The sequence below is a fragment of the Astatotilapia calliptera genome, chromosome 20 (genome assembly GCF_900246225.1).
Source record: "Astatotilapia calliptera chromosome 20, fAstCal1.2, whole genome shotgun sequence".
NCBI lineage: Eukaryota > Metazoa > Chordata > Actinopteri > Cichliformes > Cichlidae > Astatotilapia > Astatotilapia calliptera.
In genome coordinates, this window is record NC_039321.1 from 25,613,759 (window position 1) to 25,627,247 (window position 13,489).

The following is a 13,489-nucleotide window of genomic DNA, read 5'->3' on the forward strand; positions in this document are numbered from 1 at the left end:
ATCTCATACTCAGGCAGAAGGAGCTCAGTGAGACTTATCTGAAGATCTGAAATCTAACACACACTAAGCTGTGTGTCAGCTCATGCAGAAACAAATTGTAATTGTGCAGACAATCTCACGAATTTCTCACTGTTCCTACTGTCACAGATATGACATAGTGATGTTTCGTTGGTATCATCTACAACAGATAAAAGAAGAAAAAAGTGACAAATTTGCAAAAAGCCTGTCTGGAACTTGGTAGAAAGGCTAAACAGACAAGAAATGAAAAAAAAAATTCAAATGCAGGTATATGGATTTGTTTAGAGTCAAAATATTAATTTGTTATCCTACAAAACAATAATGTCATATACATTAGGTGAGACTGAACAAAATTCTGGTATCAGAAATAATGGATATGCGTACAATAAATACTCGTTGTTAAATGTGATTTAGATAACTTCATAGCTTCATCTGAAGAACAGGAACAATCAAAAAATAAACAAGGACACAGTGTACACAAGGAAGCAGGGGACTGAACAAGATAGTAACAATTATATATGAGAGAACAAGGAGAAATATGTGATTCATTTGATACTTTTAGAAATCGTAGGTACCAACAAGATATAGCAATATAAGAAAGTCAATTGTGGGAAAAATCTTCTTAATGTTCTTCATGAGCATGTCGTTGTTGTCTTGCTATATGAAGAAGATATTAAATACTGTGTAGATGTTTTACTAAGATTCATATTATCATTTCAGCAACAAGGAACGTAAAAAACTAAATGTTTCTGATATGACACCTTATCAGAGAGAATATAAGACTACAAGCACAACGATCCAGCATCATTCAACTGGCCACTCAGTCAGTGGTTGTGCACATTCTTTTGAGCAAGAGGTGAACATGGACAAAGGCTGTTCTACAGTTTGCGTATTGATTGTAGCACTTTGTGCATTGGTGCACTTTGGCACTGTTTTTGCCACAGTGAAAACTGGTGGCATTTTCACAGGTGAGTTTGGGTTTTTCTTTTTTACTTAGACGTGTTCAGCTCATAACTGTCTTCTTAACAATTCTTTCTGAAATGTGCATGTTTGTTAGTTACTTATATGGTCTGTTTGGGGACCACACAGCATCATAACTTTTGGCCCAATTACCACACCTCATTCATATCCTTTTCTGCTTCACTGCTTCTTCTAAAACCAGAATGCCCACGCCATCTTAAGCTTGATCAGTCATGTAAGGGGTGTGAGCACTGTCCTAGAGACAGACTTCTTGAGAGAGGGTGTGGAGTAAATTTTTGGTCAAACATTCTCAGTTTATAAAATGAGAGATAAAAAAGTTTCTTCAAGTTAAATCCACATTTACCACCCTCATTCCGTGAAACAGAATTCAAGAAAAACAGAAGAGGAAGAGGAGAGAGGAATTTGCTGCACTTCAGGAATAGCTGCTGCACAACAAAATACTGTGATAGTGACTGGCAGGGTCAATGCATGCAGACAATATAACAGCATGCAATCTTTGACCACAAAAATGAAACACAGCACTAAAGTAAAGTGAAAGGAAAGGAAAGGAAAGTGAGATCAAACACAAACACTGCCTGCTTACGGATCCTTTCTGAAATGTGCATGTTTGATTTTGTCAAACAGCCAATTTGGCATCACAACTCTTATTCCTCACAGCTCATCCATGTCCTTTTTTGCTTTTCTGCTTCTTTCAAACCCAGAATGTCCACGCCATCTTAATCTTGCTCTGTCACGTAAGGGGTATGAGGACTGTCCTAGAGACCACATATGCTGTGTCTACGATGGTGAAGAAGTCTGTGTCCCTCCTGTTTCCAGTATGTGTCACAATGTTTAATTTCTTCTTAAGAGGGTGTGGTAAATTTTTCATTGAGTCTTCTCAGTCAGTAGAATGAGAGAGAGTCTAAAAATCAAATAAATTCCAGTAAAATCCACATTTACTGCACTTTCTGATTAGAGTTCTTTGTCTGCACTAATTTCTCTTTCCTTCCAGCAAAGCCAGGAGTGTGTCCTCGCCGGCGCTTGCACAACAGGCGTTGTACTAAATCTTGCTCTAAAGACAGAGACTGCCCCAATAATGAGAAGTGCTGCTCAAACGGATGTGGACATGAGTGCATGGCTCCATTGTCAGGTGAGATTGAACAAAGTGACATTTTAACAACCAAGTTTCTTTTGACTCAGATTTGTTCAGCTTATAATCTACTGCTCACGGTTTCTTTCTAAAATGTGCATGTTTGTTTTGTTTTGTTAAACAGCCAAACTGGCAATCAGACAGCTTTATAAGACTGACTTCATTTACCACAGCTCATCCATGTCCTTTTCTACTTTACTGCTTCCTCCAAAACCAGAATGCCCAAGCCATCTTAATCTTGCTCTGTCACGTAAGGGGTGTAATGGCTGTCCTAGAGGCCACATATGCTGTATCTGTGATGGTGAAGAAGTCTGCGTCCCTCCTGCTCCCAGTACGTGTCACAATGTTTAATTTCTTCTTGGTGTGTGTGGCAAATCTTTGGTTAAACCTTCTCAGTTAATAAAATGACAGATAATAAAATTTCTTCAAGTTAAATCCACATTTACCACCCTCTCTGGTTAGAGTTCTTTGTCTGCACTAATTTCTCTTTCCTTCCAGCAAAGCCAGGAGTGTGTCCTCGCCAGCGCTTACACTTTGGACATGGACTGCTCATTATAACATTTTTCAGTTGTCTGGTTTCATTACTAATATTAAACACAAGCTATGTACCATACACGCCACTATTGGAGCATGGTTGAAAATGAAAGTGTGTCTTAATTGACATGTTATTAGAGAGACTGCAAATCTGTGAGCACAAAGACCCGGCATCCACTAACTGGCCTTCTCAGCCTGTGGTTGTGCACTAGTACACAGACAGTATTTTTGCACACAGCAGCACATTCCTTTGAGCAAAAGATGAACGTGGACAAACACTGATCGACTTTGTCAGTTTTTTGTTTGTTCTGCTAGAACTTACTGCAAATTAACAGGCAAATTTTCTTTTGGGGGGGGGGGGGCTCAGATGTGCTCAATTTATAATCTGCCTGCTTACGGATCCTTTCTGAAATGTGCATGTTTGATTTTGTCAAACAGCCAATTTGGCGACTGCAAAGCATCACAACTCTTATTCCTCACAGCTCATCCATGTCCTTTTTTGCTTTTCTGCTTCTTTCAAACCCAGAATGTCCACGCCATCTTAATCTTGCTCTGTCACGTAAGGGGTATGAGGACTGTCCTAGAGACCACATATGCTGTGTCTATGATGGTGAAGAAGTCTGTGTCCCTCCTGTTTCCAGTACGTGTCACAATGTTTAATTTCTTCTTAATAGGGTGTGGTAAATTTTTCATTGAGTCTTCTCAGTCAGTAGAATGAGAGAGAGTCTAAAAATTTAATAAATTCCAGTAAAATCCACATTTACTGCACTTTCTGATTAGAGTTCTTTGTCTGCACTAATTTCTCTTTCCTTCCAGCAAAGCCAGGAGTGTGTCCTCGTCGGCGCTTAGACTTTGGACATTGTGCTGAAATTTGCTCTAATGACAGAGACTGTCCCAATAACGAGAAGTGCTGCCCCAATGGATGTGGAAGTGAGTGCATGGCTCCTGTCATAGGTGAGATATAAACAACATGACAGTTATCCACAGGATATCAACTGCTGCAACACATATCACGTTGCAAGTTGCAAAAAGGCTGTCACTGACCATTAATTTGTGCAGACATAATTAAATATAGGAAAATATATATACTAAGATTAATAATTTAATATATGTATACTTGGGACTGCACGAAATTTGAGAAGGTGAAAACTTGTGTTAATCTCCTTTTTTTGCTTGGGGGTAAGTTGGGTACTGAACAACAAAAACCATTAAGACTCTTGTAATGATGCAGTATCAGACTGCACAAGTCTTGTCTGATATATGGGAATTAGAGTGTAAATGTGGGGTGGTAATATGAATTTAAACTAGACTTCTCCAGGAAACTCATTCCTTAGCAGGAAGAAAGAGGTCCAATAGCATCATTCCGTGAAACAGAATTCAAGAAAAACAGAAGAGGAAGAGGAGAGAGGAATTTGCTGCACTTCAGGAATAGCTGCTGCACAACAAAATACTGTGATAGTGACTGGCAGGGTCAATGCATGCAGACAATATAACAGCATGCAATCTTTGACCACAAAAATGAAACACAGCACTAAAGTAAAGTGAAAGGAAAGTGAGATCAAACACAAACACTGCTGCTCATTATAACATTTTTCAGTTGTCTGGTTTCATTACTAATATTAAACACAAGCTATGTACCATACACGCCACTATTGGAGCATGGTTGAAAATGAAAGTGTGTCTTAATTGACATGTTATCAGAGAGACTGCAAATCTGTGAGCACAAAGACCCGGCATCCACTAACTGGCCTTCTCAGCCTGTGGTTGTGCACTAGTACACAGACAGTATTTTTGCACACAGGAGCACATTCCTTTGAGCAAAAGATGAACATGGACAAACACTGATCGACTTTGTCAGTTTTTTGTTTGTTCTGCTAGAACTTACTGCAAATTAACAGTCAAGTTTTTTGTTTTTTTTTTGGGGGGGGGGGGGGGGGGGAGCTCAGATGTGCTCAATTTATAATCTGCCTGCTTACGGATCCTTTCTGAAATGTGCATGTTTGATTTTGTCAAACAGCCAATTTGGCGACTGCAAAGCATCACAACTCTTATTCCTCACAGCTCATCCATGTCCTTTTTTGCTTTTCTGCTTCTTTCAAACCCAGAATGTCCACGCCATCTTAATCTTGCTCTGTCACATAAGGGGTATGAGGACTGTCCTAGAGACCACATATGCTGTGTCTATGATGGTGAAGAAGTCTGTGTCCCTCCTGTTTCCAGTACGTGTCACAATGTTTAATTTCTTCTTAATAGGGTGTGGTAAATTTTTCATTGAGACTTCTCAGTCAGTAGAATGAGAGAGAGTCTAAAAATTTAATAAATTCCAGTAAAATCCACATTTACTGCACTTTCTGATTAGAGTTCTTTGTCTGCACTAATTTCTCTTTCCTTCCAGCAAAGCCAGGAGTGTGTCCTCGCCGGCGCTTAGACTTTGGACATTGTGCTGAAATTTGCTCTAATGACAGAGACTGTCCTAATAATGAGAAGTGCTGCTCCAACGGATGTGGACATGAGTGCATGGCTCCATTGTCAGGTGAGATTGAACAAAGTGACAGTTATCCACAGGATATCAACTGCTGCAACACATATCATGTTGCAAGTTGCAAAGAGGCTGTCACTGACCATCAATTTGTGCAGACATAATTAAATATAGGAAAATATATATACTAAGATTAATAATTTAATATATGTATACTTGGGACTGCACGAAATTTGAGAAGGTGAAAACTTGTGTTAATCTCCTTTTTTTTGATTGGGGGTAAGTTGGGTACTGAAGAACAAAAACCAACCGCACAGGAGCACATTCCTTTGAGCAAAAGATGAACGTGGACAAACACTGATCGACTTTGTCAGTTTTTTGTTTGTTCTGCTAGAACTTACTGCAAATTAACAGGCAAGTTTTTTGCTTTTGTTTTTTTTTTGGGGGGGGGGGGGGGGGGGGGGCTCAGATGTGCTCAATTTATAATCTGCCTGCTTACGGATCCTTTCTGAAATGTGCATGTTTGATTTTGTCAAACAGCCAATTTGGCGACTGCAAAGCATCATAACTCTTATTCCTCACAGCTCATCCATGTCCTTTTTTGCTTTTCTGCTTCTTTCAACCCCAGAATGTCCACGCCATCTTAATCTTGCTCTGTCACGTAAGGGGTATGAGGACTGTCCTAGAGGCCACATATGCTGTGTCTATGATGGTGAAGAAGTCTGCGTCCCTCCTGCTCCCAGTACGTGTCACTATGTTTAATGTCTTCTGAAAAGGGTGTGGATTAAATATTTGGTTAAATCTTCTCAGTTAATAAAATGACAAGTAGTTTAAAAATAAAGTTTGCACATACAAATTGTGCTAGATCTTGCTTTGATGACAGAGACTGTCCCTTTATTCTGAAGTGTTGCTACAATGGATGCGGACATGAGTGCATGGTACCAGACATAGGTGAGATACGAACAAAGTGGCAGTTATCTAAAGCAGCGGCCCCCAACCTTTTTTGCCCCACGGACCGGTTTATGTCTGACAGTATTTTCACGGACCAGCCTTTAAGGTGCCGCGGATAAATACAACAAAATAAAACCAGTACCAGTACCCAAAAAAGAAAATTTATTCATAACACACTGGAAAAGAGCCAGGGAAACCGATTTAATGATAAAAACGATAAAAAATAACGAAACCCTAAAAAAACTCTAAATTTCACAACCGAGCTTCAACTCTCGCAGCCCGGAACCAAACGACTCACGGGCCTGTACCAGTCTGTGGCCCAGGGGTTGGGGACCGCTGATCTACAGGTTATCTGTTATCATGTCATCTACAATAGGTAGAAGTCAGAAAAGGCTGTCTCTAACAATTGTGCACAAAAAAGAGAAAATGTTTACTTTCATACACATTTCCTTGAGATTGTATGAAACATGAAAGAGTGAGAACTTTAAAAAAAAGCTTGTTAGTCTTCTTTATGACCATGTGTTTCTTTGTGTACTGCAGACCAGAGACTTACTGCTGTCATTTTGTGTGAGACTGTATAAGTTTTGCCTGATATTTGGGAACTGGAGTGTACACGTTGGGTGGAATCTAACTTGAAAAGAGAGATTAATCAACTGGATCTCCATGAGACTCATACCTTAGTCGAGAAGAAGGAAGCGCAGTAAGCATCCTTCAGAGAAACAGGGTGGCCACAGCCTAAAACACAATCAAATGTTTCACAATTTCCAGAAACTCTTAGAAGAGATTTTTATTAATTTACTGCAATTCAGGGTTCAATAAGGTCAAAGGATATCTTTCAGAGGGACAACCCACCACACTCTCTGGAGTTCTTGGTCTATACTCATTTCTCTTTCATTTCAGTAAAGCCAGGAGTGTGTCCTCACAGACACTTGGGCCACGGACGTTGCCTTGAATCTTGCTTTAATGACAGAGATTGTCCCTTTTTTGAGAAGTGTTGCTCCAATGGATGCGGACATGAGTGCATGGCTCCCTACAAAGGTAATAGATGCACAAAGCAGCCAAGACCCTTTAAATAATTCACCAAGTGGTTAACGGTATTTTGTAACTAATCATATTTTTGGGTTTGGTGTATCTGTGAAGGCTGGCTGCTGCCCCCTGCCTGAAACCACCTCCATGTGTGCTGGTCAGTGTCCAGGAGAGCAGAAGTGCTGCAGGACATCCTGCGGTCATGCGTGCAATGAGCCCCGCTGATTAGAAAGTACCAAGTCAATCTACATTAAACATCTTTACAAATTTACTGTGGCCTTCTCTTTAATGCAATACTTTTTTTCTTTCTGTAATATTATTAAGACTTTCTTTTTCTGATGATGACAAATGTTTTTGTAAAGGCAGACTGCGTGGCTAGGCACTTGATTATATGCGTCTGTGACAACGGGACTGAAAAAAACACCTCAATTCAGAGAACAGGGAGTGTGGCTCCAGACCTGCTGCTTTTACTTAAATCTACTTCAAAACAAGTGATTTCCTGTCCCATTAAAGATAATATTCATTACTTTTAGGTATCTTTCTTTGTATTTGTTTGTTTGTGAGAGTATTTGGGTATCGTGTTTTGGACAAAGTTTGCATTTAAAAACAAAAAAGAAACCATGTTGAATTCACTCTGACATAATTTATCTCTGTATCTGATTGTTCCTAGTAGGGAGATTGAAAAGAAGCAATAATCTCTCCATGTGAGCTCAGAGGCTTCAGAGGGCAGTGAGATATCAAATCAGAACAACCTGATTTGTATTTTATTACAGTTTCCTCACAGTAACATCATGCACTATGATTTAATGGAGTTACAGTTTCAAACTTCCAGAAAACAAATCTATGTTCAAACTAGAGCTGCAAAAAATAAAAACAAAAATAAAAACGCCGACACTGCTATCAACAAAAATGGTATTTTAAGCACAGCTATCGAGTTTTTATAGTCAGTGCATGCCTGGTTTAGACACTGCCCATTGGTTTACATAAACAGATATAATATGATGATATTCCATTTATAGTCGCATATAACGTTTGAGCATAAGCTAAGAAACAAGTCAAGATAGGAACACGAAAATATGTATCTGACAACCTCCTTTCTTACAGAAAACATGACTCATGTTCGTCACTTTGTGGTGAAAGGAAGCAGCGGCATCAACCCTTACTATACCGTTCTTGTGTGATTCCTCTGGGAAGTAAAGTATCTTAAATTAGGCTGTGAGTGATATGGATTTTGGCCCGTCAAGCTGTGGGCCCTCCTCCACAGCAGCCTCAAGCTAACAAGCTAATTAATAGGAGGCAACAAGATAGAAAGCTTAAGTGGGAGACTGACTATGGTGCACCTTTACACCACAGATAAAATACATTATTAACACATTCAATGCAAATGTAACATTTTTTCTTCTGTAATTGGCAGCAGTTAACAGCATCCAACATTATTAAGGGTAATTTTGTGCTGAGGATGTTTAACAATGTCATAGATTTGTATAAATGATACCTGCTGCTAAAGCAAAACACACGGCTGTTTCCATTATTGCTCCCCATTCTGTGCAGGGGAGGAATTTAAGTGCTAAAAGCGGAAAATCAGAAGTAAATAGCATGAACATTTCACAGTTTGTGAGCACACAAAAACTGCAGAAAAATGAGTTTGTCAGAGTGGCCATATGTAGGATTTCACACACTCAATTTGGAAAGCTCTGTTGAAACAACCAGTTAAAATCAATCGTTGACATCTTTCAGTCCTATTTCCAAATAAAAAATATTTCAGTTTTAATCAAATGTAATGATTTGTTTTTATCAAGCCAAATCTTCATTTATTTATTCTTTACTTTGTTTATCATTTCATTTTATCAGTGCATCCCTAGTTTTAGCACAGCCTACTAATTTACATAAATATGATACTATGTGACAATATTCAGTCAATAACAGCATGTAATGTTGGAACAAAAACTAATAAACAAGTTAGATTGGAAGACTAAGACATGTTCTCCACCTTGTGGAGAAAAGAAGAAGTAGCTGCTTGAGACTTACCAACACTTCTTGTAGAATTTCTGTGGGAAGTAAAATATTCTGCAATGGACTGTGTGGTCTGCACAGTGGTGTACACGCCAAGCACACACCCAACTAAACTGAACAGAGAGGCCATCCTCCACATCACCCTTAAGCTAACACGCTAAACAATAGTTATTTTGTAGAGTCATAAAGTCATCTCATCCAGTAAATGCTGTAAATCATCACCAGAGCATAAATTATTAGTCTTAAACAGAATCATTATTAATATTGTGGACACCTTATGTATGTAATTGATGTGTGATTTAAACAATCTAGGGCCCAACACTGACCCCTGGGGGACACCAGAAGCATAACTTCCTTCTCTAATATATGAGCAAGAATTCATTTAACTTCACAAACTGGTGCCAGTCTCTTTAAAAAAACAACAACTCTGAAATTACTTTAAAACTCCTCATCTGATCTATTGTATCAAATTTGTTTCTGAAGTGTGTAAATAATCCAACCGCATATTGTTTTTGTTTTTTTGTCTATGGAGTCTAATAATGCTAGATGGAAATGCGGGCTGGTTCACTGGTTAAAAAGAAAATAAACCGCTTCGCACATGTCAGATACTGTTGGAGGAGAAATTGATTCATTTGCTGGAAGCACTAAAATAAAGTGAAGGTAAAATTAGGTCACATGACAAAAACTATTGTTCATCATAACATTTTTCAGCTGTCTAGTTTTATTACTAACATGTAAACAACATTAGAAGATTCATACCACAGTACATGCCATATTTTATCTGTAACTCTACAGGCACAAGGACCCAGCATCCTCTAAGTGGCCTGCTCAGCATGTGGCTATGGACTAGTGTACAGTATTTTTTGCACACAGCAGTACATGTTTTGAGCAAGAAGTGAACATGGACAAACACTGGTGGACAATTTGCGCATTGGTTTTAGCATTTTGCGCATTAGCGCACTTTGACACTGTTCTTTCAGCGAGCGCTTGTTGCAAAATAACAGGCAAGTTTCTTTTGACTCAAATTTCTTCAACGCATTATCTGACTGCTTACGGATTCTTTTTGAAATGCGCGTGATTGTTTGTTTAGCAACCAAATTGGTAACCACTCAAAATCATAACTCATGTCTCCTTTGGCACGGCTGATCCGTAATGCTTTTCTGCTCTTTTCTTTCAAGTCTCAGCTGTCTAAAAGTCAGTCAAAAGGCCCGTGTACCACACTCTCCCGTTCTATCTCTTTGTCTATACTGATTTCTCTTTTCTTTCAGTAAAGCCAGGAGTGTGTCCTCGCAGGCGCCTGGGCTACGGACGGTGTGCTGAATTTTGCTCTAATGACAGTGACTGCCCCGACAAGGAAAAGTGCTGCTCCAACGGGTGTGGACATGAGTGCATGGCACCGTACGTAGGTGAGAGATCAACAAAGTAGAAAACACCCCCATGTACATCCCAAGTGTTTAAAGGTATTTTATAACTAATCATATTTTTTTGACTTCGCTGTGATCAGTGAAGCCTGGCGGCTGCCCCCTGCCTGAGACCACCCCCATGTGTGCTGAGTACTGCTATCACGATGGTCAGTGTCCAGGAGATCAAAAGTGCTGCAGGACTACCTGTGGTCATGCATGCAGTGAGCCCTGCTAAGGAAGTCCATCATCTACATTAAACATCTCTCCTTTTTAAACGGACACATTTTTCCCACAAAGAAAAAGTGGCCTGTTTGCATTTATTCCTTGTTCTCTTTTTTTTTACCGCCTGTATTCTTACTTCAGTGTGAAAAACAGTATATCTGTTCCATTTCTAATTAAAGCCTTAGAGTATGATGCATTGTTTTTGTTGTTTTTGTATGACCAATAAAAATAGCCCAATCCTGTATAACCTTGCTATAAATGTGTTTTTAATAGATCCTGGAATTCACAAGCCTGTCGCGTTTTTTGAGTCCGTTTCCCTGCAAAAACAAATGATGAAATGTAGCAAGAATGGAAAGTGTTTCCTGGCAGAACACAAAATGATTCAGATGGACAATGAAAACGTTCTTAGTTTTCAGCATTGTTGCACACTTGTGTCTCAAAATGTATTTTGCGGTTTGTTATTTAAAGAACATTTTAGTTTGTTTTTTTATAAATTACTAGTTTGACCAAAGAAAGTTGCAACAATCAGTGACAAGTTCCTTTACTATATCATGTCCGAGGAGAAAACTTGCAGTTTGTAGCAGATCACATATGAACATCAAATTCTACATGTGGAAAGCTGCTTTTCGCTTTGTTTTTGTTCCACACTGTTGGCAAACACACAGGGGTAAGAACTGCTGACCTGGCAAATACAGAGAGACCTCTGTGTTTGTTCCTTCAGAGTCTGTCATCAGTGAGGCCAACTATGTTTACACAAAAATGTGGGCACTCAATAGGAAGTAATAATGTTCCAACTCCTGTTTAATTTAGAGTTGGGAACTTTCATGTCTAGTAATTTGAAAAATGATGTTTGGCAGTTTATTGAAAAGGCAGTGACAGTAATAACAATACAGAACATAGTCAAATATTCAAATGGAGCTCACTGTTTTACAGAAATATTTTTCTAGGAAGGAAAACAAACAAAAATGTGTGTAAAAGGCTTAAACAAAAGTAAATGCATGGCAGTATTTTATTTAGTATTTAACATCTACAGGAGCTGCTCAGCCATAGAACCCAGGACCACAAAGCTCCAGGCACAGTTTTAGTGCTGATGTTAATCCCAGCGGTGTTTGGAGTTCTGCAGTTGAGTCAGCAGTTTTGGTGACTTTTAGACTGTATCACCTCAGCCCTTGGTGAAACCCCTCTGAAGATCTACATGTCCAACAAGTTGTGGCCAAGTTGTTGTGGCTCCTAGATGCCTCCACTTTGCTATATCACCACTTCACCTGATCATTAAATATCTTAAGAGGGAAAAAATTTCATGAACTGACTTGTTGCGGTGGTGGCATCCTATTACACTACCATACTCAAATTTAGTGAGCTCTTTAGAACAACCTTTAACAAATAAAGGCAGACTGCTTGGCTGTTACCTGCAGCAACAGGAGTGAAAGCACCTGAATTTAGAGAAGAGGAAGTGTGGCTCTGTAGTTTTGTCCATAGTGTATTTGTTGTAAGACAACGAAAGTGCTTAATCAGAATCAGAATCAGAATGGGTTTATTGCCAGATGTTGAGGTTTACAACATTAGGAAATTGCTGCGGTGCTTCAGTGCAAACAATAAGAATTAAAGTGCTATGTAGAAAGAAAGATATGTGCATGAGATATACATGAGATATATACATGAGAATAAGAATTATGAGTGCTACGTAGAAAGATATATACATGAGTGCAGGTGGTGATCAGTGCCAGACATGAAATGATGCAGTGACACAGCGTAGGGTCATGTGTTAGTGGCGGGGACAGTCATGTGGTTATTGTTCATGTGTCCAACAGCAGAGGGGAAGAAACTGTTCTTGTGGCGAGAGGTTCTGGTGCGAATGGACCGGAGCCTCCTGCCTGAGGGGAGCAGGTCAAACAGACTGTGTCCAGGGTGAGAAGGGTCAGCTGAGATCCGGGCTGCACGCCGCAGTGTCCTGGAGGTGTACAGGTCCTGCAGAGATGGGAGTCTGCAGCCAATCACCTTCTCAGCAGAGCGCACAACACGCTGCAGTCTCTGTTTGTCCCTGATAGTGGCTCCAGCGTACCACACGGTGATGGAGGAGGTGAGGATGGACTCGATGATTGCAGTGTAGAATTGCATCATCGTCCGTGTTGGCAGGTTGAATTTCTTCAGCTGCCTCAGGAAGTACATCCTCTGCTGGGCTTTCTTGATGACGGAGGTGATGGTGGGCTCCCACTTCAGGTCCTGGGTGATGGTGGTACCCAGGAAGCGGAATGAGTCCACAGAGGTGATGGGGGTGTCAGTCAGGATGATGGGGGGGAGTGGGGCTGTGTGCTTCCTGAAGTCCACAATAATCTCCACTGTCTTCTGGGCATTCAGCACCAGGTTGTTGTGGCTGCACCAGGACACCAGACGTTCAACCTCCCTCCTGTAGGCAGACTCATCCCCGTCAGAGATGAGCCCAATGACGGTGGTGTCATCTGCGAACTTGATTAGCTTGAAAGACTGGTGGGTGGAGGTGCAGCAGTTGGTGTACAGGGAGAAGAGCAGAGGAGAAAGAACACAGCCCTGAGGGGAGCCGGTGCTGATGGTCCGGGAGTCCGAGACATTCTTCCCCAGCCTCACGTGCTGCTTCCTGTCCGTCAGGAAGTCAGTGATCCACCGGCAGATGGGATCAGGCACATTCATCTGGGAAAGCTTGCCTCGGAGATGGTCTGGAAGGATGGTGTTGGAGGCAGAGCTGAAGTCCACAAA

At 40.3% G+C, this 13,489-nt stretch overlaps 1 protein-coding gene across 1 annotated transcript; it reads left to right on the forward strand.

Moving 5' to 3' along the window:
- Nucleotides 1-843: 843 nt before the first annotated feature.
- Nucleotides 844-10,948, forward strand: LOC113013383 (WAP four-disulfide core domain protein 3-like). Its single transcript, XM_026154243.1, has 9 exons — nucleotides 844-986; nucleotides 1,701-1,814; nucleotides 1,991-2,128; nucleotides 3,479-3,616; nucleotides 5,058-5,195; nucleotides 5,770-5,883; nucleotides 6,993-7,130; nucleotides 10,400-10,537; nucleotides 10,636-10,948. The coding sequence occupies exons 1-9, from the start codon at nucleotides 881-883 to the stop codon at nucleotides 10,767-10,769; spliced, it is 1,158 nt and encodes a 385-aa protein (XP_026010028.1). The 5' UTR covers nucleotides 844-880; the 3' UTR covers nucleotides 10,770-10,948.
- Nucleotides 10,949-13,489: the final 2,541 nt, after the last annotated feature.

Excerpts from the sequence above, each read along its gene's own strand:
- LOC113013383 (XM_026154243.1), top strand. The coding sequence starts at position 881 with ATGGACAAAGGCTGTTCTACAGTTTGCGTATTGATTGTAGCACTTTGT. Across the intron at positions 1,815-1,990 it reads CTGTGTCCCTCCTGTTTCCA|CAAAGCCAGGAGTGTGTCCT; the intron begins GTATGTGTCACA and ends CTTTCCTTCCAG. Across the intron at positions 2,129-3,478 it reads GTGCATGGCTCCATTGTCAG|CAAAGCCAGGAGTGTGTCCT; the intron begins GTGAGATTGAAC and ends CTTTCCTTCCAG.